Here is a 24,447-nt window from a genome sequence, read left to right on the forward strand (position 1 = left end):
GTTAAGGACCTGGCGCATCGATCTCGCCGCCCCCCGCCCATCCTGCCCTCCTCCGCCTGGATGCGGGCGGCTCAGACTTTTTGCACAAGTAGTTCCAGGGCCGGGGGAGTCGGGGTGCCCGAGTTGGGGGGCTCGGGGTGGGGGGGCTGTGCTGAGGGGCTCTGAAGGAAGCTGCGGCTTCGGCGGCAACGCTGGATCCAGAGATCCCGCGCCGAACTGCGTGCCCCCCCACCATCGGATAGCCCCCAGCCCCTCCCCCAACACCTGCCGGTTAACTTGAACTTCTCATAGTTACAGGAGTTAAAGCCACTGCGCCCAGTGCCTGGGAGGGAGAACCGTCCACACGAATCCCATCGGGCCTGCCGGCTCTTGCTCTAAATCCACCCCAGTAGCTCCACTGCCTTCCTCCTCATCTTCCTCGGTGCCGCCCCGCGGGGGAAGGGGAGATACACGCCCGAACTTCCGCGCTTTGAAATGCAGGAGGTGGGGGAAGGCGGGGGAGAGGGGGTCTGGGGCTGGAGGGATTCTCCTGCCAGGTTTAAAGGCGTCTCTGGAAAATTAGCAAAACTGAGTGGTGACTGGGAAGCCAACAGTTTGCGAAGCAGGGAAGCAGGCAGGGCCGGGGTGAGGGAAATGAGCTAGAATTGATAAGGACAGCTCCCGCCTCTGCCTAGTCCACTGAGCTGGTCCTCACCGCGCTCCGCTGCACTTTCCCGGGAGAAGAAAGGGCTTTATCTGCTCCCTCAGACTATTAGTCTAGGAGTTTCTCGGGGCAGCACGGCTAATCGAAGGGGTCCTCAGCTTTTGGAGGGCTAAGTATTGCCCGCCCGCACGCCTGTCGTGTCCCCGTTCCCACCCCCCAAAACTGGACCAACTGCGAAAAGCAAAGCTGCGGGCGCGAGTTGACCTGGAAGCTCCGCCGACGGTCGCCTCTGCGCTCTGGGGCCACCCCCCGGCTCTCCACTCCCCGGCCTCTCCCCGCCCCGGCCGGGCATGGACACGAGCCCACGGGGTGTCTCGGCCTCAGCCGCCACTTTGCCGTCGCTGCTGCCACCGCTGTCGCTGCCAAGAGCCGAGCCCGGGTGGTTTTAGGAAAGTGGGGGACGAAGTGTGTGGGCGGTGGCGGGAGGCGTAGTAGGGAGCAGAACGGGCGCCCGGACCCCAGACAGGGCCCTTCTGGTGGCGCTCACGGATCCAGCGCCTTCAGACCTCCTCCGAGGGTCGGGGTCCGGAGGCCAAGCTGAGCACTGATTGTGGTTCTTCGCCCTCCCCTCCCCTCCCCTCCACACCCGTCCCCACGCCGACCCCACCCCACCCCCTCCACTACCCTTCTCCCCTCCCTCCCATTCCCCACCCCTGTCTGCCAGGTCGGAGGAGGGTTTAAAGCCAGGTGCGCCGAGTCAGCTCGCCATGTCCAGATCCGGGGACCGGACCTCCACCTTCGACCCCAGCCACAGCGACAACCTGCTGCACGGCCTCAATCTGCTGTGGAGGAAGCAGCTGTTTTGCGACGTGACCCTGACGGCCCAGGGCCAGCAGTTCCACTGCCACAAGGCCGTGCTGGCCTCCTGCTCGCAGTACTTCCGATCGCTTTTCTCCAGTCACCCCCCTCTCGGGGGAGGGGTCGGCGGCCAGGACGGTCTGGGGCCCCCCAAGGACCAGCAGCCGCCGCAGCAACAGCCGCCGCCACCGCAGGAGGAGCCGGGGACTCCTTCCTCCTCCCCCGACGACAAGCTGCTGACCAGTCCTCGGGCCATCAACAACCTGGTGCTGCAGGGCTGCTCGTCCATCGGGCTGCGCCTGGTGCTCGAGTACCTCTACACGGCCAACGTGACCCTCTCCCTGGACACGGTGGAGGAGGTGCTGTCGGTCAGCAAGATCTTGCACATCCCCCAGGTCACCAAGCTCTGCGTGCAGTTCCTCAACGACCAGATCTCGGTGCAGAACTACAAGCAAGTGTGCAAGATCGCCGCACTGCACGGCCTGGAGGAGACCAAGAAGCTGGCCAACAAGTACCTGGTGGAGGATGTGCTGCTGCTCAACTTCGAGGAGATGCGCGCCCTGCTGGACTCGCTGCCGCCCCCCGTGGAGTCGGAGCTGGCGCTCTTCCAGATGTCCGTGCTGTGGCTGGAGCACGACCGCGAGACCCGCATGCAGTACGCGCCCGACCTCATGAAGCGCCTCCGCTTCGCGCTCATCCCGGCCCCCGAGCTGGTGGAGCGGGTCCAGTCAGTGGATTTCATGCGCACCGACCCGGTCTGCCAGAAGCTGCTGCTGGACGCCATGAACTACCACCTGATGCCCTTCAGGCAGCACTGCAGGCAGAGCCTGGCCAGCAGGTATGAGACAACAAAGCGGGGGGGGGGGGGGAGGCGAGAGGCCGGAGGGAGGGGAGGGGGCAGGCAGGAGGAGGATAGGGGTGGGCTGGGCGGGAGGCTCAGGCAGGCTGAAAACAAACGAAAACAAACAATTCAGACTGTGTGGGGAAAGTTGATTTCAGAGTCCCTGAAAGGTCAACAGGAAACTGGCCTCACAGCATCCCCGAGCTCTAGAAAGCCCACGTTCTCAATATCCCCAGAGCCGGAGATGTGGGACTTGCGGGCTGAAACTGACAGGCAGGTGGGGTCAAAGGCCAGGCAGTTAGAAGTACAGCCTTGGAGCCCTTTTTATCCAGGCTTCCCTCTACATCTCAAAATATGCTTACTTAAGAAAAAGGGTTCTGTGATGAGAAGTCCCCACCCCAGTCCCCCTCTTTCCTGCCTTGGGCAAGCAGAAGTGCCAGGCGTTGCTCGAGGAGGAAAGCTTTCATTCATTCTGACACTCATTTTCTGTTTTTCAGCGACTGGGGTTTGCTTAGAGCTCTGAAAGGCTTTGTCTTTTAGGGTCGCTGTTAGAAATTCTGGCATCCCATACCCAGGCAAACTTTTCTATCTTATGAAAAAGCAAAACCTTTCCTTACAGCAAAGCAAGAGGATTCGGGATGTCAGAGTGAATCCTGCCTAGTGGTTCCCATGTCAGAGGGAAGCACAGTTGAAAACTGAGAGGAGGGGAAGGTCATCTAGCTGCAGTTGGGTCTGTATGCCTGCTCTGAAGTCACAAAGAAGTTGGAGAGTTGTTATCGTTGTTGTTGTTGCTATTTGGAATGTGTCCCCTGTGTGTATTGAACGTGGGATTTCCTGTCAAAGTTGAGAGAGAAACAATGCCTTTGAAAAATGCTGCTGAGATTAAAAAAACAAAAAGACTGTTGGAATTGGCAATCATGTTTTATTGGCTCCAATTTTAAACGCCTTTTTTAATGAGCCCTAGCAGAGGGTTGCTTTCTCTTTTTAGAAAAGAGAAGCAGTATCTTCTCAGTTTCTCATGATAAAACATCATGATTCCAGATGCCAGCCTATCCCAGTCTAATCCACCTAAGTGCTATGTTAGAAAGTACACGGTTTATGAATCCACCATGGCCTTTTCCCACTCAGAACGATGTCTTAAACATGGGGTCCACTTTCTGCAGCCTTATGGAATTAAATGTTTATTTTTTCCATCATGATGTTTCTACCAGACCTAGGTAACTAAACTTTTAGGAAACTGGAAGATAGTCTCTACAGTTGTTTAGGGAGCACTTGTATTCAGGTGAGGCCCACGGGAGGCATGGGAAATCTTGAACTTAGAAATCTTGTAAGTTGATTTTTCTACTATTTTCAAGAAACGAATTGTAGTGTCAGAACATGACAGTTAAGACAATAACACAAACGAGGATCCAAACTCATGTGATTGAATAGTGAACACAGGAGTCCAAGCGACAATAACATGGAATGTATTTTTGTTTTGTAAGAGTTCCAATTTGCCTAAAAATCAAGATGGTAAGCTTAATGTGACAGGCAAATGTTACCACACCAAGGAACATTGGTGATCAATATTCTGTTATTTTAACTTTTGTGACTTACAAATATACTTAACTTAGCATGTATCATACTATTAAGTTATAGTCCTGAACATACATTTATTCATATTTTTTAAATGTACAATCTAGTATAAATTCAGAAACCCAGAGGATAATAAAATTAAGATTTAACTTGTTGTAAGAGTAATTTGGGGAAATAAGCATTATAAATTTTATCCAATAAATAAGCTTGAAGTCCTCATTGCACTTTTACCTGATAAATATGTCCTAGGTTTCAGTGTTGGAAGAGTTGACTTTCAAAATGCAAAATCCATTTCCCACCTTAGTCTGGATTTAGCATGCCAGCTGGGGCCTGCTGGCTCTGTCCTGGTGGATGGCTGAGATACTAGGCTGCCTGGCTCCGTGACGACACCGTCCAGCTTCACTGGGCCATATCATTTGAAGGATATGTAGTGGCGTCTGACCACTGAATGCTTACAAGTGTCATGGATGCTGCAAGAATCTGATACTTCTTCCATAGGAAGAAAACTGTATTTTCCTTTAAAAGCGGAAGATACGGAAAATAGTTCATGTGAACCTATTGTTGATCTCAAAGTAATATAATTTAGACTTTGTTCCATTATTAGTAACTGAAGCATTTTAATTTCAGGGACTAATTACATTATTCTAATTTTAATTCACAGAAAGAATGCAAGACTAACCACCAAGATCTTAACTTAAATGTAGACAAAAATGTTGTAAGTTGCAACCAATAGTATGATATCAGCCCATTTGTTATAGCATCAGAGCAATATAAAAATGTTCTCTCAGTCTTACACGTAGTCTAACAGAGGGATAAATGTGTTAAACAATTGTTTTTGAAATTGCATCACTTTTATTGAAGACAATTGAATGGAAGGGCATTGTATTTATTACTTTTTATCCACCTGTAGTCTAAATATGAAAGAGTTCCTCAAATTCAGAGGAGGAGTGGGAAAATTTAAATTGGCCAGTCTGTTGGAATAAGTTCAAAATACAAGCATATAGAATAACTTCAGAAGGAATTTACTTGTTTAAGAATACATGTTATCTATAGAATGTAGGGCTATTAATATAATAACAATATTTTAAATATTTTTTAAATTATTGAGTAATTTTGAATTTTTATTAAGTCTAGAAAAATAAAGCAAACCAAGCATAGAGGCTTTATAAATATGCAAATTAATTTAATTTTTATCCTAGTTGCTTAGTTTTTCTGATTATGGCATTTATACTCAGATTCATATTTTATTTTAGCAAACTAAGCATTAAGGATATTAAAAATAATAGACTTATTATCTTATATTAAAGTATATACATAACTAATTTAAGACCACAGGACCTGGATGGACAAAAATTAAAATATTTTGAAGTCTTATTTTCATACTGCTTTATTGCAAGAAATGGGACACTTAAATAAGTTTTGAAAAAGTTTCTGGGAAAGTCATTATTAAAGGCTTCTAAAGCAAAAAAACAATAGAGTGACATGACATGCAACATTTAGTGCATTAAAAAGTAAATATCAAAAGACTTGTAGTGTAAGTTTAGCTTAAGTAACCCAAAAAGTTTTTTTATTTGTATTTTAAAAATTTTTATGCATAATTTAGTAATTGTCCCAATTAAATCAAATTGGACTGGCTTAATTAACTTCTCTTTTACATTTTCATTGCACCTCCCACAATGTAACAGTTAAATAAATGTTTAGTGAAAGTTGAAGGAACTAAAATTATAAAGTAAGGAAGCCTCAGTGTTACATTTTACCAAAAGTTCTTCAACCTATGTTACTATTGCACATAACAAAAGTCCATTGAACCTCCTCCAGCAGAACACCTGTAATAGAAAAGCATTCATAAAAATAATTATATTTTTAAAATTTCCCACCTTAGTCTGGATTTAGTCTGGATTTAGCATGCCAGCTGGGGCCTGCTGGCTCTGTCAGCTATCCAGCTGTTACAGTCCTGTATACAGGCCTGTACTGAAGTGTAATTTTGAAGACATTATATTTTATAGATGATAAAAGGCTACCTTATAAAGATTTCACTTTCTGCAAAACAGTCTATTTAAAGATTTCAAATAAATTAATGTAAAAATCTATTTAAACATCAGAAATACTAATTATCTATTTGCTAAAATGACTTGCAATGATTAAAAAGCCATTAGAATTCCTTAAGGCACGGTTTTGATTCCTGGTTTTGGTGCTTAGAAAATGTTTCTTTAAATGTAGGACAATATTTTCTATTGATTCCCTTCCTAAGACCTGAATAACAACCTTAACAAAGCAAACTAATCTTGTGTCCTCGCATCCTCTAAATTGTGATTTCCCTTTATGTCAATTAGATACCCTCAGATAAGAACTTGTTAGGTAGTTAGATTTTGTATCAGAAGTCACTCAACCATTCAGAATACAATTTGTTTATTATCTAAAACAGGACCATTGATTACAAAATTATATCACAGATATGGGAGCCAAATAGTTATATCCTACAATCAAAAAGCAATTAGAGTAGATATTAGTGCATTGCATTGGCTCAGAGGACTTACTGACAATAGTGGACATGTTCAAATTTTAACTCATCTTCGTTTTTTTTTTCCCCATACTTATGAACACATTGAGGCTCACTCATTACCTTAGCTAATTTCTAAGTATCTCAAATTTCTTATCTTAAAAATACAGTGAAAAATGTTACTTTACTTACAACAGTTACTTCATACCAGGTGATATTCTAAGCCTGTTACAAATATTAAGTTATTTAATGCCCACAATAACCCTAAGGGATGGGTACCATCATTTGTTTCATTTTATGCATAGAAAAACTGATGCACAGAGAAGTTAAGCATTTTGCCCATGGCTGCACAGCTGGTAAGTGGTAGAGCCCAAGTCTGAGCCCAAGCAGTTGTGGCTCTTGAGTCCGTGTTCTCATCCATGGTGTTCTGCTTCTTACTATGAGCCCCTCTATTCTATCATATAATCTGGTGATTGACCCTAGAGTTATATGTAGGTTTAAGACTTCCTTTTTGGAAAGACATTTGTGAGAGTTAAATTTTAATGTATCTGACTTTAAAAGAAGTTAAGGACATGTATTATTCTGGACCAAAGGTCAGCTTTTTTGTTTCTGTAAAAGGTCAAATAGTAATTATACTTGGCTTCAGGGTCACACTAACTCTGTTGCAGCTACTTCACTCTTCCTTGGTAGCACAAACACAGCCACGGACAATATGTAAATGAATGAGCATGGCTACGTTACAATAAAACTTCATTTGTGAGCATTGAAATTTCATGTAATTTTCACATGTTATGAAATATGATTCTTCTTTTGATTCTTTTCCACCATTTGAAAATCTAAAAACCATTTTGTGTTGGGGGGGTGCTGTATAAAAACAGGAGGCAAGCTGGATTTGTTCTGTGAGTCGTAGTTTGCCAAAACCCATTTTAGGCACTTGGGATACATCAGTGGACAAAATGGACACAAAATTTTGCCCTTATTCTAGTGGAAAGAATCCCTCTGGTGTTCTTGCTTCTGTTTGGAAGGAATTCAAATCTAAATAATTCTATCATGCTAAGTTAAAATTTCAACTTTCTGTAGTAAGACTTAAGAATTTGAATAGCAACCCCAGGAAGGTAAATGGTGATTAATTAAAAGAGTGAATGAGTTGCTCATTTTTTTCCAACATGCTGGATGTAGAACCAACTAACATAGATTGGTCATTATTCAGAATAGGCTTTAATATCATTGATATGGTATTTTAATGATTTCCAGGAGGAAAGTAGAGGAGCCAGGTACATTTAACACACTGCTTTCTGAGACTGACATGTACATATCGAATAAATGAATCTAAGCATATGAATGAACATGTGACCAATTATTCTTCTAAATGCCAACCTGTATCTCCAGCTGCTGTGATCAAAGGGCATTCTTGGCAGGATTCCTGACTTCTGAGTGCATCAGCTGGATTGAGTATGTCTATAGAACCTCCCTGCCTTCTCCAAAGTGGGTAACCTCTGGAGGAGCGTGCGTGCTGCTGTAGGTTTGGCTTATGTGTCTATCTCCCCGACTGGATCAAGTGCCTGGACTTGACCCCAAAGTGTGAGTTCAGTATGAATGAGTATTGGTCTTAAATATAATTGTGGTGGACACTTAGGATTTGTTTCAGTTTCATGTGAATTGACAAAGCCAATGAAAGATAAAAATGGAGGTAATTTTAAAGATGATTACATACACACACACATACACGCACACAGCTGCTGTTTGCCAGGAATAATGGTACCTATCGCTAATTGAGCACCTACCATGAGTGAGCTTGACATATTACTTACATTCTTTCTAGTCCTTTCAATCTTTTAACATATTAGACAGTTGAGGCTCAGAGAAAATAAGTAAGTTGTCCAATTATCTGAATAATGTTGAGTTGGGAGTCAATTGTCATCATCTGAAGAATAGTTTCTTATTATGAGTGCATATTGTAAATATGGCCTCTATGAAAAGCAAACTCCAATCTACACCTCCCATGTCTTTGTTTTTACCGCAGCACAGTAGTGATTAAAAGTTCCAACCCTCTAACGCATCTTCAAACCACCCAACCAATGAAGAAGAGTGAGAGGAAGATAGTAGAAAGCCCAGACTTTTTCCTACTGGTCTACCATACTCAATTATTCATTCTGAGATTAAGGGGCTAAATAATGAGATTGCTGAGATTATCACTATGATACTGACTTACTAAAAATAAGATGAGCCAATATATTTTAAATAAATCAATAAAAATAAAAACTCTTCAGCTTAACTTTGAAAAATAATTGTGAAAATAAAACAAACCAAAACAAAGCCTTGGAGCTCGTATTGGAACCAAGAGATTGCCCCCAGCCCCCTAGATTTCTGTGCACTGGAGTCCTAGAGAAGCTATCAGCTTTGTTTCTGTGAAGACAAGAGAAAGCTCTTCACATTGGTGATACTTACAGGTGATAAATACAACAGGTAGAAGCCAGAATTATAAAAATACTCGTATGTTTTAATAACAGAAAATAAGATTAGTCTAATTGAAAATTTATTCTGCTTATCTTTTGTTTCAAGAAAATCATTTTAACATTCGCTACACTGTAGTGTTTATGCCTTCTGTCATTCATTTGGAATTTCAGAAAATATATTCAGTGCTATGTCATTTCCATCAACATCCAAGTTAATTCTTGATGCATGAATTACTAATGATTTCTCTTAAAAAAACCAAACAAATAAGCACTGTTATGATATGGGCAGGACAGTGAGTTAACCAGGGGAAGGACTCTCGGTTGTAACATATAGTGAGTATGTCTATTTTACTGTAAATATCAAAAGGGCTTATTTACTCGCAAGTATTAATGACAATCAGGTTAGAACTATTTGCAGCATTAGAAGTAAAGCAGAAAGGCACTAGAGAAAGCTTATTGTAGTTGGGAAATGAAAATAGCAAATATTTGTGATAGAAAATACATCAAAGGGAAGTAAAAAGAAAAAACAGCAGTAACAAAAATGCAAGGAAATATGGGAAATCAAAGAAATTATTAAGATATAAACCATCTGAAAAAGAAAGAAAAAGAGAACTAGTAGTAAAGGAGGACGGGCAAGAAAATTCTAGAGTTTGGAGAGTAGACGCTACTATTTGCTGGACTAATAAGCACAAATTAAGAAGCGTTTAAGTCACTACATAGTGAACATATAATTTGCAGAGTTAAAGACAAAGTTCCACTAAAAGGAAAAAAACCTCTTTTCCTCAAAAGAAAAAATCTTTCAACAAGAAAAAAATGGTCAGTCATGGACCCTTCACTCCTATAATTTGATTCAGTTCAATAATTATATATTTGTAATCTGAGTTAAGATGTTTTATAAATAACTCTTTGTTCTTGCGCTAGATAATGCAGTAGCTTCAGAAGCATCAGGGTTTAAAGGGGCAGTCTGTTATGCCAACAGGAGGAGATGAAAATGTAACTGTATTCTTTGTAAATCTTGATTCTCAGTATAATTAGAGCTGGCAGCAGACCTGAGAAACAAGGGGACCTTCATGACCTTGGGCAGATTTTCTAAACCCATGCCCACGGCCGTGCCACGCCCACGGTGGGAATTTGGGATGATGCGTCGAATTTACCACTAACAAGAAGTTCTGCCACGGAATATCCCCCAAACTTATGCTGAACGTGTATAACACACCAAACTCTGTGCTATGCTCTGAGATACAGAGTGAAGAAGACAGACACATTCGTGACTTCACGTGGTTTACCGTATAAGGAAAAAGAAATAAGTACACAGATTAATCACACGGGTAATATATGCTATAGATTGGAAAAGTGCCATTTGCTGGGAAACGGTATAACACAGTGCTGTGACCTTGTCGGAGTGGCCGAAGAGTTCTTTCTCTACAGAAGAGGTTTAAGATGAACTTTGAGAGATGAGGTATCCAGAGTAGTGGGTCTGGGGGAAGGCAGGGTCTGCAGGTGGGAAAGGCATAAGCTGAGAGAGGAGTACGTACACGAACACTAGGCGGCAAAGAGTTCGGTACCTTCCAGGGGCTGAAAGGAGGTGTGTGTGGCTAGAGATTGTGCAGGGAGGGTTGTCCAAATCATAGAAGAAGTTGTGGGCTCTGCCAACGATTATCCACTGCATGGATGAATTCCATATGGAAAAATCAGCATGCTTTTATACTTGAACTGAGTAAATGATCAATACTATATTGGAAACACTGCCGCCTTTGAATTCGTAAACCTAAGTGTGTATCTTAGCTCTACTTTAGCTGAGTCCCAAATCAGTAAAATGGGTTAAGAATTATAGTTCACCTTCCTGGGGTTTTGGTAAGGATCAGCTCAGAACGTGAAAAAACTCCAAACAGAAAGTGCTAGTTGTAATTGATTTCTTTTTAATTTTAAAAGATACACTAAGCAAAGTTACCTGAATACGTTTTTGCCCATCTAGAAAACTCTTGAACATATTTGTGATTTCACTGATAGCACAGAAATAGTCAGACTTCTAAGGACCTAAGAGTGAAGTTGGAGGGACTCGAAGGTGAACACAAGGTCATAGAAGGACGTGGGAAAATCAGAATTTTTGATTGCTCTAAGCAATTTATATTTCATTCCTGAAAATGATGGTCTTTTTAGGTATAAGAGTCTCCATTTCTTCCTTTCACAGAGGAGAGTCCCTCCTCTTTTTAATCTCATACATTCGATGTAGGGCTTCGTTTGCTGCCGCTCGCAGAGCCTCTGGCGTCCGCGTCTGGCTCTCTGCTCCCACAGCGCCTGCGAGCGGGTTGGTAAGTTACACCTGCGCAGGGACCGGAGCTTCCTCCGAGCTCAGCTGGGCCACCGTATGGAGACTGGCTCACTGGAGGCTGCAGAGAAGTGAACTGAAGAATTACAGTCGGTTTCACTTCCCTGCCTTATGTGCCTTCAGGTACCTCTGAAGACAGACGAGGCCAGTGAAATGGAGAGGAGGACGAAGAGAGAAAGACCTAGGTTAGAAAAGAAGAGTCCTTGAAAATGTAGAGGCATCGTTGAAAGATGCGGAGGGACGGATGTGTTTGCGTGTCTGCGTGCGTAGCCCCAGACACTGCGTACTGCGGGCTGCCAGCTTGAAATTTTCTGTACGGTGGCTTCTGAGAGGTGTTTTTATCAGCTAAAGGTCTATTTTGCGTGTGGGTGGGGCCGGGACAGTCAAAGATTCAGTCTGGCACTGAGTGAGGAGTTACTGGGTTGGGAGGGTCAGTTTTTTGCCAAAAAGAAAATAGTCGTATTTTGTAAATCCTGCTTAGAACAAAGCAGCAGACTCTGTCTGGCCCTGATTTTTAGCACCCCTCAGAACCAAGCACACCGGAACATCCTGGGCAAATGGAAAGGATTAGAAGAGGGAATGGAAAATCTGTGTCAGAGAGGGAAACTTCGAAGGAAGAACTTTAATGCTTTAGGATGCACACCAGGACCTCAGCACTTCCTACCCCATATGCATTAACAGGGGGCCATGGATACTGTGAGGGATCCCAGCCAATACTGGTGTGTTATAGAGGCAGAAGTGTGAGCCTCCTAGCAGGGACCAATTTGGTGGATTGGTTACCATGACAACTGTACCACTACTGTCAGTGGCAATTCCTGTAAACTCCCTGTCTTAAGGTTTTCACAAGGGTTCACTCCAGAATAACATCTGTAGGTACAGACTACAGAATAAAGCTAGGAGATATAGGTATGGAGAGAAAGAGACTATGACATAATAGGAGGTACAGATAAAAATGTTATGTTATAGTGCAAATATCTTAAACAGTTCTATTGCATAGTAATTAAGACCTAAAATTCAGACAGATGCAGGTCAAATCCCACCTTGACCACTGAAAAGCTGGCTCTCTTTGGGGAATTTACTTAATCTTCTTTCAGATAGCTTACCTCTGAAATGTAGATAATGATACCCACCTCATCAGGGCAATTCTGAATGTTGGAAGAATGTATGTACTACACTTAACACAGTACCAGACGGTAAATACTTAATCATTGATAGCTTTTATTCTTATAGGAATAGTTCTGTTTATATCCAATTTGCCTTTCTGTTCACTTGTTAGGACTCCTAATTCCATACAGGATGTTCATTCTAGAGCCAGATTCTCACAGTCTGGGTCCCAAGTGCTGCTCTGATATTGATAAGGTTTAGCTGACAGTGTCCATTTTATCCACCTTTGAGTAAACTACAGAGCTGAGGCCAGTCCTGAGTCTGGTCCATTCCCTTGTTCTATCCATGTCAGCAATTGGAAAAGTTAGAAAAGCCTTTGTGGATTCAGGTTGAACAGCTTTTTTGAGGTGTAATTTACATCCAACACAATTTACCCATTTCAAGTGTACACTCCAAAGAGCTGTAGTATATTCGGTGTTTGCCACCATCACCACAATTAATTTTAGAACATTTTTACCACCCCCTCCAAAAAGACCCCATACCTATTAGCAATCAGCCCCCATCTGCCCCTGCCCCTTGCAGGTGTAGGCAACCACTAATCTACTTTCCGTCTCCATAAATCCATAGATTTCCTTATTCTGGACATTTCGTGTGGAATATGACATCATACAATATATGGTCTTTGGACCATAGAAGCCACCATAGAAGGTGGCTCCTTCCACGCAGCATAAGTTTTCAAAGTTCATCTATGTTGTGGCATGTAACAGTACTGCATTCCTTTTTATGGCTAAATAATATTCCATTGTATGGATAAACCACACTTTATCCATTCGTGGATGGACATTTGGTTTGTTTCCACTTTTTGCTATTATGAATAATGCTGCTATGAGCATTTATGTACAAGTTTTTGTGTGAACATATGTTTTCAGTTCTCTTAGATACATACCTAGGAGTGGAATTTGCTGGGTCTTATGGTATCAGTTAACACTGAACAAATGTTTAACTTTTTGAGGAACCGTCAGAATGTTTTCCAAAGCATCTGCACTGCATTCTCACTAGCAGTGTATAAAGCCTCCAATTTCTCCACATCCGCGCCCACACTTAATACCTGCCTTTTTGACTGTAGCCATCCTAATGGATGCAAAGTGCTATCTCACTGTGATTTGCATTTCCCTAATGGCTAATCATGCCGAGCATCTTTTCGTGTGTTTATTAACCACTTGTATATTTTTTGGAGAAAAGTTTTTTCCAAATCCTTTGGCCATTTTTTAGTTTGGTTATTTTTTTTTCTTATTGAGTCGTAAGAGTCTTTTTGGCATTTTTAGGAGGGCTTCTTATGGTTCCTAGATCACAGCTGGGGGCACCTTCTGCAGGAATTGGGTATTCCATTTGACAAAAATGAAAATCAAATGCATGCACATGTACAGTGGAAAATTCTCTAGATACTTTCATAAGGCACATATGTCTTATTGAAATTCTTGGTTTTTAGTGTGGCAGAGGAAACTATCTGTGGTTGGTGTTTGTTTTCTTCTTCATTTGATTATTTTGGCTTTATGTTGATTTAGGCATTATATTCCTCAAGTGATTCAAAGAAAAAATATTTATTACTCAAGTTATTTATTTACATTGTCTTAAAGGCACATCAGAAAGTTTTATTCAAACTATGTTTATACAATAATTATTTTAGGGAAATGAGGTAAAATTCTTTGACTGCCAAGACAGTGATGACTCATAAGAACCACTGAAGAAGAAGAAGAAATTTTTTAATAAAACCTGAAAAACAGATGCTCTTATTCGAAAGGGGATGCAAAAGTGTTCCTTGTGGGGGTGAGCAGGAAACAGCACAGCCCAGGATTTTCAGTCATGGCTGACATTCAGCTGAGGGCTTCCCTATATGTATCACCAAGGCAGTTTTTGACATGGAAAAGCTAAATTCATCATGAGAATAACTTGTCCGGTTTCATCTTCCTTTGCTACAGTGTCCTTGCAATTTTCCTTAGGGACAAAAAATATCGACTGCTCTTGACAAGAAATTACTTTTACTACTCTTAGTAGGTTAGGTTACTTCACTGACTCTTTTTTTTTAAGTTTTTCATTTATTCATTTATTTTATTTTTGGCTGCACCATGCAGCATGTGGGATCTTAGTTCCCTGACCAGGGATTGAACCCAGGCCCACGGCGGTGGAAGCGTGGAGCCCTAACCACTGGACCGCCAAGGAATTCCCATAGGTTACTTCACTAACTCTTGCTTTGAGTGTATGGATGTGGCAGAATGTTCAGCAAATCATTTCCTGAGCTTAATGTTTATGCTTCCAGACGGAACAATTTCTATTTTGATTATGAATCTCTTTGAACAATCAAATTCTTGCTTTCTGTTAAAAGAGTTACATGTCTATTATACGACAAAGAAGACTTGAAGCCACCATCATAGATCTGAGTGCAAAGCAGTAGAAATTTTAACGTGGATTTCTTATCTAGCTATTCAAAGGGACCAAGTGTTATTAAAAGCATGTGATAACTTCATAGGTTTTAGTAGCACTACCAACAGATCCCAGGTAAGCAGATAATTGCCTAAATTAGTCACTTTGTGTGTTTAGAAGGCAGGCACCTTCTTCCCTCGGCAGAATTATAGAGAAGATACCTAATTCAAGGTGGTCAGTTCAGAACCCTGAGAAGCCCAATAAACTTCATCTGTCACTCAGACATTATTTTTATTTATTTATTTATTTATTTGCGGTATGCGAGCCTCTCACTGTTGTGGCCTCTCCCGTTGCGGAGCACAGGCTCCGGACATGCAGGCTCAGCGGCCATGGCTCAGGGGCCCAGCCGCTCCGCGGCATGTGGGATCTTCCCGGACCGGGGCACGGACCCATGTCCCCTGCATCGGCAGGCAGACTCTCAACCACTGCGCCACCAGGGAAGCCCTCAGACATTCTTATATTCAAAATTTGGAAAGAGAAAGCAGACAAAGCAAAACTGAAATAGTTAAACACCACTTTGTTGCACTCAAACTCAAGATCTGTGATTGCTCCAGAGTTAGGCAGCAGCAAGCAAAAATCCATTCCAAGGAAGGGGCACCCCCTGTACAGGAAGAAGCCCCTCAAGTCTTGCATCAGCCTAGTCAAACTGAGAGCCCAGGTTCCAGAACACGATAGTCTTTTTGACCTAGAAAGAATAATCTCACCTCAGAAAGATTTTTGTGGAGAGTGCTTCCCATTTTTTATGGCAAGGAAACTTTAGAATCTCAGAGCATGAGAAACGTTTAAAATGTCTGAAAGCACAAAGAAATGTATGTCTATAGCTTTACAGACACTAATTAGAGTCTACCACAAAAGCTTATGGGAATCACTTCTCTCCTTTATCCATATCTGTTCTTATCCCTCCTGGTCGCCCTCCCTTCATTGGAACATTGTTAACCATTAACATTTACTGCATATGTAAGTAGGCGAGCACCAAGCAGAGGAGGAGGTAAGGAGTCTGCCTCCCATATTCCAAATTCTCCATACTGTGAGGTTGGCTGCTATAAAATACAGCTGTTGTGTGGTGAAATTAAGACGATCCTTTCTTAAAGCAGTCGTGCAGGTTTTGACCATTGAAGCCTCCTTCTCAAGTGTCAATTCCCAAAAACAAGTGTGAGAGCCATTGGCATCATTCTGCCCTGTGTTTCTGTTGGCTGGTTAGTTCTGTTAAGGACTGTATTAGTCCACTCGAGCTGCCATAACAGAATAAATATGGACTAGGTAACTTAAACAACTGAAATTTGTTTTCTCACAGTTCTAGAGGCTGGAAGTCCAAGATCAAGATCCAGCAGGGCTGGTTTCTGGTGAGGGCTCTCTTCCTGGTTTTTAGACAGCTGCCTTCTCACTGTGTGCTTGCATGGCCTGTCCTCTGTATGCAGAGCTGGGGGGTGGGGTGGGGAGAAGAAGAAGGGAAACTTTGGTGTCTCTTCCTCTTCTTATAAGGACACCAGTTCTATCAGATGTGGGCCCCACCCTTATGACCTCATTTCACCTTAACTACCTCCTAAAAGCCTTATCTCCAAACACAGTCACATTGGGAGTTAGGGCTTCAACATAAGAATTTGGAGACAACACCATTCAGTCCAAAACAAGGGCCAAGAATAGAACACAAGGAATTATAAAACAGGTTCGAGGCACTAACTGAAATGTTACTTTTCAACTAGATCTATACAGGCAAAATTATCTAGGCAGATGAGGAATTATCCAAGTCAGCAATGTGTTGATAGATCCTCCAATAATACAAACCTAGAAGAGAAAAAAAAGTACAGATCTGTTTTCCTCAGCCCCATAAAATCTTGCCTAGATCAGTAGTTCTTTTTTTTTTTTTTTTTTGTGGTACGCGGGCCTCTCACTGTTGTGGCCTCTCCCATTGCAGAGCACAGGCTCCGGACACGCAGGCTCAGTGGCCATGGCTCACGGGCCCAGCCGCTCCGCGGCATGTGGGATCTTCCCAGACCGGGGCACGAACCCGTGTCCCCTGAATTGGCAGGCGGACTCTCAACCACTGCGCCACCAGGGAAGCCCATAGATCAGTAGTTCTTTGAAGAATCAACCATAGAGCTTTTTTATTGAAACATATCTTCCCTAGTCCTACCCAGAGATTCTAAATAGATTGATCTGGAGCGTGGACCCAGGAACCTGCATATTTACCAACTTCCTGGGTGATTTTGGGACCACACTGTGAAAATCACAAGACTAAACAGATGCTTCTGTTTTCCAATTTGCTACGTATCTGTGGACGATGGAAGAAAATACTGATTGCGATTTACTGGAAGATAAGTTTAAGGAAAATTTGTTGCAAAATTAAAAGAAATCAGATTCACTGTCATGAGAAAAAGGGAAATGAGTCTTAGGGAAAGTTATTGGAATTACCGGACTCTAGGGGATTTGTTTCCGGATGATGAAATTTGGGTACCTACTGTGCTAGAGAATTTTCAGGATAATTCAAGCCGCACAGTATAGAGTCCACAATTCAGCTTCAGAGAATGTGGTGAATTTTCCCAGAATAATTTGTTTCTGCCTGTCAGAGATCTGATGATTGTAAAGGACAGTGTCAGGGACTGGCTGATTGGTGAGCCTCAGGGGCTTCTGCAAATTCCCCTTCCTGGGGGTACGTTGGAGAGCCTCCCAGATCCTGCACATCCCTCGAGCCAGGGTTTCCTTTATCACTTAGCCCCTCCAGGGTTGGTGAAGCAGCAAAGAACAGGCTCCCCACAGGGAGGGAGAGGAAAAGAAGAGGAAGATAAGAAATTCCTATTTCACCCACCGCAGTGGGGTGCCCCTAAGCCGGATCCCACAAGCCACACCTCATCGTCTCCACATCTCACACCCCAGGCCTGCCTCAGTCCCTCACGGCTTCTCTAACCCAAAATAAGGATAACTTTCATTTATCTTAATCCCAGGATGATTTCATAACATTATTCTTCCCCTAAAAATAAATTCTGGGCCCCTGTAGATGGTATCAGCTACAACTCCCTTTTCTTGAAAATGGATACCTATTTATTGCCATGAATATTCCAAGAGAAGCATGGGGTAATACATTCAGTTACCAACTAACTTTGCTCCCTGTCTCTCTGCACGACCACTCCTGCAGTGATGCTCCAACTGGCAACAGCCTGCCTGGCGGGAGGCTGGCTCCTGTTACTCAGTACGAGCTTGCTACTTTCCCCATGAGAAATCTTTCCCTGGAGTTAGAGGAATGGATAAAATCAGTCTCTAGACCCATGAGGTGTCAGTCAGGCCATCGTCCCCTCATCCTGAATGGCTGAACTTCTATTTGGGGAGCGTGATTTTGTTAAAGATTCATTTTTACTGTTAGGTCTGGAACTGTCAGATACAAGTAATTTCAGTGGGAGGTATGTAACATCCTGAACTTGGATTTTCAGCGTCATCATGTGATCTTGTGTCTTTCTGCACTTTGTCTTGTGCAGCAGGTACCAACATTTCCTCAGGTCAGGAAGTCACTCTTTTCTCTTCAGAAAGGCGGCCAGATGGGAGGGAGAGAGAGAGAAGTCTCAGTAATGAGATCGGTTCTCAAGAGGCAGCGTAGTCTAATAATTGGCCTTTATTAGGGGTTTAAACGCAGGCATTACTTAGGAGTCCATCACTGGCATGAGAGTGATGCTTTATCGCTTTTCATCACTAGGCTACACAGAGCTTGAATAGCTCCTTGGTGACAGGCTGCACAGAACCACTTCTCTCTTGAGTTTTTTCCTATGACACAAATATTGGTGTCCCTGCCAGCGTGTTGGGTGGCATCTGTTTTAGTGAGTAGGGAGACCCCGAGTCCCACTTGGAGGCAGGAGGATTAGTCGAAGAGGTCATACTTGCCACACAACTTCCTCCCAGGAATAGGGAGGATTAATGAAATGCTATTCCCATTGCAATTCATGCTCCTCAGAAAGTCACTATGTACTAGGTATTAGAATTAGAGATTATATAGGTAATCAAGCAAAGAAGATATGCAACTACTTCTAGTTACCAAAGGAAGCTTTCATCTAGGAGGTTGGGGGCGGGTGGAAATGCAGTGAGTATAAAGTTGGCTGGAAGCCATTTTTCCTCGTGAAGCAAAGGACAAGGAGTGAAGTGTGAAATGCTATGTACAGTATAAAGATAGACCCATTCTGGCTTATGAACTAAGCCTTGGGGAGGCTTACATTTCATGGATTCAGATGAGGACCTTAAGACACTTCTGTCATATCTGCCTCTGCCATCATGAACCAGTCTACAGCTTTGGTGTTCAGAGAAATGTGGCAAAAACATCAGTAAACTACCCCACCTGCATGCTGGAGGAACCGGTGACATTCTGAGTTCAGTACGTGTCAGTGAAGAATTGTGGAAGAATGTCCTAGTGTGCTACGGGGGCTGGGGTGAGAAGTGAAGGAGTGGGAAGATGGTTCATTACAATTGTAACATGCAAAGCTCCAGTCATTCAACATGTTGAGCTTCTCATGGTCAAACCTATAAGAAGGGGCCAAGTTGGCATGTGACTAGGTTTTCAGAGTCACAGGTTTTCAGAATGTGACGAGGGTTCAAGATTTTAAAGTCCTGGTTTCTTGCATTTACTCTAGTGTGTCCTCAACTATGGTTTACCTGCCACTGGTAGAATGTGAGACCATTTCAGATGGTACACGAGAAACCATTTTTAAATTTATTTTAATCGTTAGGTATTACTATATTTTAACATGTGTTAGAGATAAAACACAGTTAACCCATGAAGTCCGTGATTCATAAATATAATTGCTAGAACAATGATTCTCAATACCGGTTGTATATTAGAACCACACAGAAAGCTTAAAAAGATTTTTAAAAGACACCGATGCTGGGTCCCACAGTAGATCATGAAATCAGAATCTCTGAGAGGCACCCCACCCTAAATAGTTTATAAAAGCTCTCCCAGGTGGTTCTAAAGAGCAGCCGCCATTGGGAAAGACTAGAACAGACTAGGGATTAAGCATTTTAAAGTGATCAGTTTTAAATAAAATATTAAGTAAATAATATACAGATATGGCAAAGATCATTAAAGCCCTGTAATTGGGTAAATTACCCTGAAATTGGGTAAACTTCCCTCTATCGTGGGTAGCCCCCATTCTGGGGGACAACACTGATCCTAGGTAGCAGGTTAGATTTGGGGGTTAATCAACAAGACTGTCTGTTCTCCAATGTCACCCTCTGACTCTTCCACATTTTGGTTCAGAAACATGGCTTTTCCTCTTTCCCTTTTGCCTTTTGACACCCCCATCACCACACCCACTGACTAGACCTTAAAACAGATGAGGAAAAAAAAAAGGATGATAAGAATCTGTAATGACATATATCTGGATTAGTGGGATTGCAAATGACTTTGACTCTTTTCACCAGTTCGTTCTTTTATTCATCATTTCTTCATTCCTACAACAAGCATTTACTGGTACCTATGTAGTACTAAGTCCTTTTTGTGTTTAACTATACTTAGAATTTTTCTCAGTGAGCCTGTGTTGTCTTTATGATCAAACGAATCGTAAAGTTACTTCCATTTTAGGAAAACTAAATACTGTATATGACTGACCATTCTCCAGTTACCACGCAGCCAGACTCCTGGCGGGAGATAAAGTGTCAGAAGATGCAAGCAAAGCCATTTTCAGCCGTTCCTGAGAATCACAGAAGGGTTGTGTACGAAAGCCCTAGAGACATTTCCTCTGTGAAATGGAAGAAATAAAACCCATCCTGAGGCACTGGAAAAGGTGCCCAAACCCTTTTTCCTCTATTCTTTCATCTGTTAAATGGGGATAATGATACTTTATGTTTACTTACCTCAGAGAGGCATTACCAGGTCTATTTAAAGGCTCTTCTGATGAAAGCTGCTGTGTAATTACCAAGAACAGCTATGATAAAAAAAAAAAAAAAAAACCTAAATACAACAGCAAATCAGCTGGAACAAGTTCTCCAGGGAGTTTACTTCTCTGGAAAAATTTAAGAAAGGGGTAGCAGCTCTCCTCTGGTGACTTTTGGGTACCCTTCTAGCTGGAAGTTTAGGGAAGGCTAGCTGATCTGGAAAGTCTCCTCCTGGCTACTGATTTGGGATCTTTCTCTGTTTACTTTTCCCCCATGGTCTAAGTAGTTTCCATCTGAAATTCCTCTTTCAAGTTTTTCAGATCTTAACTCAGAAACTGTTTTATCCGTGAAAAGAATCTCAAGCAAGGCAATTACCTATGACAGAGAAAGAGAGAGTGTTTTAGAGAGACAGAGACAGAGACAAAGAGAGAAAAGGGAGGCTATAATGTAGAGGATATGTGCATTTTATCGAGGATAAGTAATGGGGAATTCTTTGATAGTTTATAAAAAGAGGACCGAAGTAATCGATCATTAATGTCAGGCTTTGCTGAAATTCATTTGACAAAGCATGTAGGGTAAATTAGATGGGAGCAGAAGCTCACAAAGCGAGGACATCACTAAGAGAAAGGACAACCTAGCTGAATCAGGCTACTGGCAGTTCGGTTGAAATGAAGAGATATATATTCTTTATATTGGAGTATAGTTGATTAACAATGTTGTGTTAGGTTCAGGTGTACAACAGAGTGATTCAGTTATACATATACATGTATCTATTCTTTTTCAAATTCTTTTCCCAATTAGGTTGTTACAGAATACTGAGCAGAGTTCCCTGTGCTATACTGTAGGTCCTTGTTGATTATCTGTTTTAAATATAGCAGTGTGTACATGTTACAGCTCTAGAATCCGTAGGATTTGGTACAACGTTGACTATAGCAGGAAACTGAGAGAAGAGTCAAGATTACCATACAATTTGGAGAGTTGGATATCATAAGGTTTGGGGACTTCCTTAACAGAAAGAGATGGCAGCCAAGAATGAGTGGGTTGAATTTATGAATGAGATCTAGACCAATGCCATTGTAGGAAGCCCAGTGGTTTTATATTTTTGTTAAACTTGCTTGTGCAGTAAATATTCTGTTTATAAACGGTGCACCTATGGTACCTGAAAAGGCTTCTAAACAATAAAAGAAACTGCCAAAATTCCAAAGATGGATGTTCAAGTGAGTGCTTTGTAAGCTTAATAATTATGCATAATAATATTGTCATTTATCAATTGATTACTATGGGAACTACATACATATTTTCCATATGCAACTCAGATGTCAGCTGGTGGCTTTTCAGTTCTGGTAAAGATCTGGTAAAATTGTTGCAAACCCCTTCAATCCAAAGGCCTGTGGAAATCCAAAACCTTTGTCTCTGTGAATCCCCAGGGCTTTACATCTTCCCGAATTTCCCTGCCTCTGGATCACTACCAAACACCACTGCTGTACCAGCAGATGTGAAATTGCCCATTCACTCACCGCTTGTATAAAATGCTAAGCCATCATAGGGTTAGCGAAGTTCACTGAAGTTGGAAAGTCGTGGGAAAGAGGCATAACTTCTTCCAGTCTTCTCCAGCCTCTCCCTACTGGATCATGTTGGGAGCATCAGTTTTTTTTGTTGTTGTTTGTTTTTATACATTTATTTACTTTTTATTTATCTATTTTTGGCTGCGTTTGGTCTTCTTTGCTGGGCTTGGGCTTTCTCTAGTTGGGGCGAGCGGGGGCTACTCTTCGCTGTGGTGAGCGGGCTTCTCATTGTGGTGGCTTCTCTTGTCGCGGAGCACAGGCTCTAGGCATGCAGGCTTCAGTAGTTGTGGCTTGAGGGTTCTAGAGCGAAGGCTCAGTAGTTGTGGCGCACGGGCTTAGTTGCTCCGCGACATGTGGGATCTTCCCGGGCCAGGGCTTGAACCCGTGTCCCCTGCATTGGTAGATGGATTCTTAACCACTGCACCACCAGGGAAGTCCTGGGAGCATCAGTTTTTGTCTCCCCTCACGGTGCAGAGACATTCATCTTTAAAGGCAACAGCAGCACAAAGTGCCCTTCGTTGGTTGAAGAGACTAGCTCTAGGAGGTGATTTTGTTTACGAGTTGCAGCCATTTCTTTTCCAAATTATGCTTAAATGACTTCATTTAACCCTCACAACATTCCCACTTTACAGATGAGGCAACTGAGGCTTCAAGAGGTTGAATACCAGCCCAAGTATATAAACGTATGAAGTGGTAAAAAGAGAACTTCAGTCCAGGTCTGGCTGATTCTTAAATTAAAATTAACTTGGCCTTTAAAAGATGGAATAATTATTATCTACCCCCATTTACATTGCCCCTTCAAAACTGCTTAGTTTTTCCATTACATTTTTGTTTAAAAAAAAAATGGCGATACACCTCTGAAGACCATATATGGGGAATTACAGAGTAAAAATCCCAGTATTTATGTATCATTTCAGAGAGAATGAGTTGGGATGACTAAAATATCTAAACCATGGAAATGTGATGCTATTGCTTCTAAGTGATACAATTTGGATGGGGACATGGGCTACTCGCTTATCAAACCTGCAGATTACACAAAGGAATAGCTATACTGAGGATGATGGCGATGAGAGGAGGATGGTGATAGCATTTAATTAGCACCACTGTAAATGCTTTGCATATATATTTTTTAATCCTGAAGATTAAACAAACCTATGCCTTAGGTCTATTCTTATCCCAGTTTTACACACGAGATTCAAGAGGACAAAGAAGCTAGCCCAAGGTCACTCATCTCAGAACAGCTGAAGCCAAAAGTCTCACCCCAATTGTGAGACCTACACTCTTAAAAACCAGGCTGTCCTGCTTGGAGAATCGTGATATTTCCAATAGATGTCCCCACTAGAATGGAAGTAACTGCCACGAAGAACAGGGAATTTATTCCTCTTGTTCGCACCATGACCTTTAGTGTTTAGAACATAGTAGAAACTGGAACATAGTAGAAACTCAATTAATAATTGCTAAATGATAAATTAATTGAAACAAAGTGTCTCAATCAGTAGAGGGTATAAAAGCATTTAAAAAGGGTAATGCATTGATATTTAAAATACTTAACTAGAAGAAAGAAGGATAGGGAAAAGCCTGACTTGACAACCTGGGTTGGTTTTTTTAAAAACAATCTGTATTTGTAGTCAGCTGGAACCAGCACTGCATTGTGACAGCTGAAAGACCATTGTGATTTTTAAAAAGCCTTAAAAAGATACATCACATCACATATCAATATCATATTTGTTGTATTGTGTACAGTTCTAATAAGGTACATTGAGTACATTTTTAATAAGGAAAATGGAAATTTTTTCAGAAAGAAATGGACATTTTCAACATGCTAAAGAGAAGACATATAGCAACTCTCTGCCGTTATTGGAGGTGCTGCCATGACAGCACCTTGCTCTTTTTCTCTGAAAGACTTTGGCAGATTCTCAGCTCAGCATAAGGAGAAAAAAATCAATCTAACACAACTGTCCAACAACTTTCCACAACAGAGTGCATTTGAAAAACTAAGGTCCATTTCATTATAAATTTCCAAATTAATAAGAATACTTATATAAAAAAAAAAACGATTGAAAGGATTTCTACATTATGTAGAGAACTGGACCAAATCAGTGGCCTCAAGTCTGGCTGTGTGTCAGAATCAACCAGAAAACTGTGAAACATTATCGATTTTTAAGGCTTCATCCCACTGAATCATAATCTCCAGGAATTAGGACCTAAGAATCTATCTCAAGAATCTTAATTTTTTAATCCC

General features: G+C 42.1%; 1 protein-coding gene across 1 annotated transcript in view; it reads left to right on the forward strand.

Moving 5' to 3' along the window:
• Window positions 1–1,290: 1,290 nt before the first annotated feature.
• The window catches only part of KLHL14 (kelch like family member 14), a 98,426-nt gene continuing 75,269 nt past the window's right edge, over window positions 1,291–24,447 (forward strand). Inside the window, exon 1 of the mRNA XM_033435232.2 lies at window positions 1,291–2,339. Coding sequence (XP_033291123.1) covers window positions 1,411–2,339 — 929 coding nt within the window. The 5' untranslated portion in view covers window positions 1,291–1,410. The remainder of the gene's footprint in view (window positions 2,340–24,447) is intronic.

This window comes from Orcinus orca, chromosome 15 (genome assembly GCF_937001465.1).
Source record: "Orcinus orca chromosome 15, mOrcOrc1.1, whole genome shotgun sequence".
NCBI classification, from domain to species: domain Eukaryota; kingdom Metazoa; phylum Chordata; class Mammalia; order Artiodactyla; family Delphinidae; genus Orcinus; species Orcinus orca.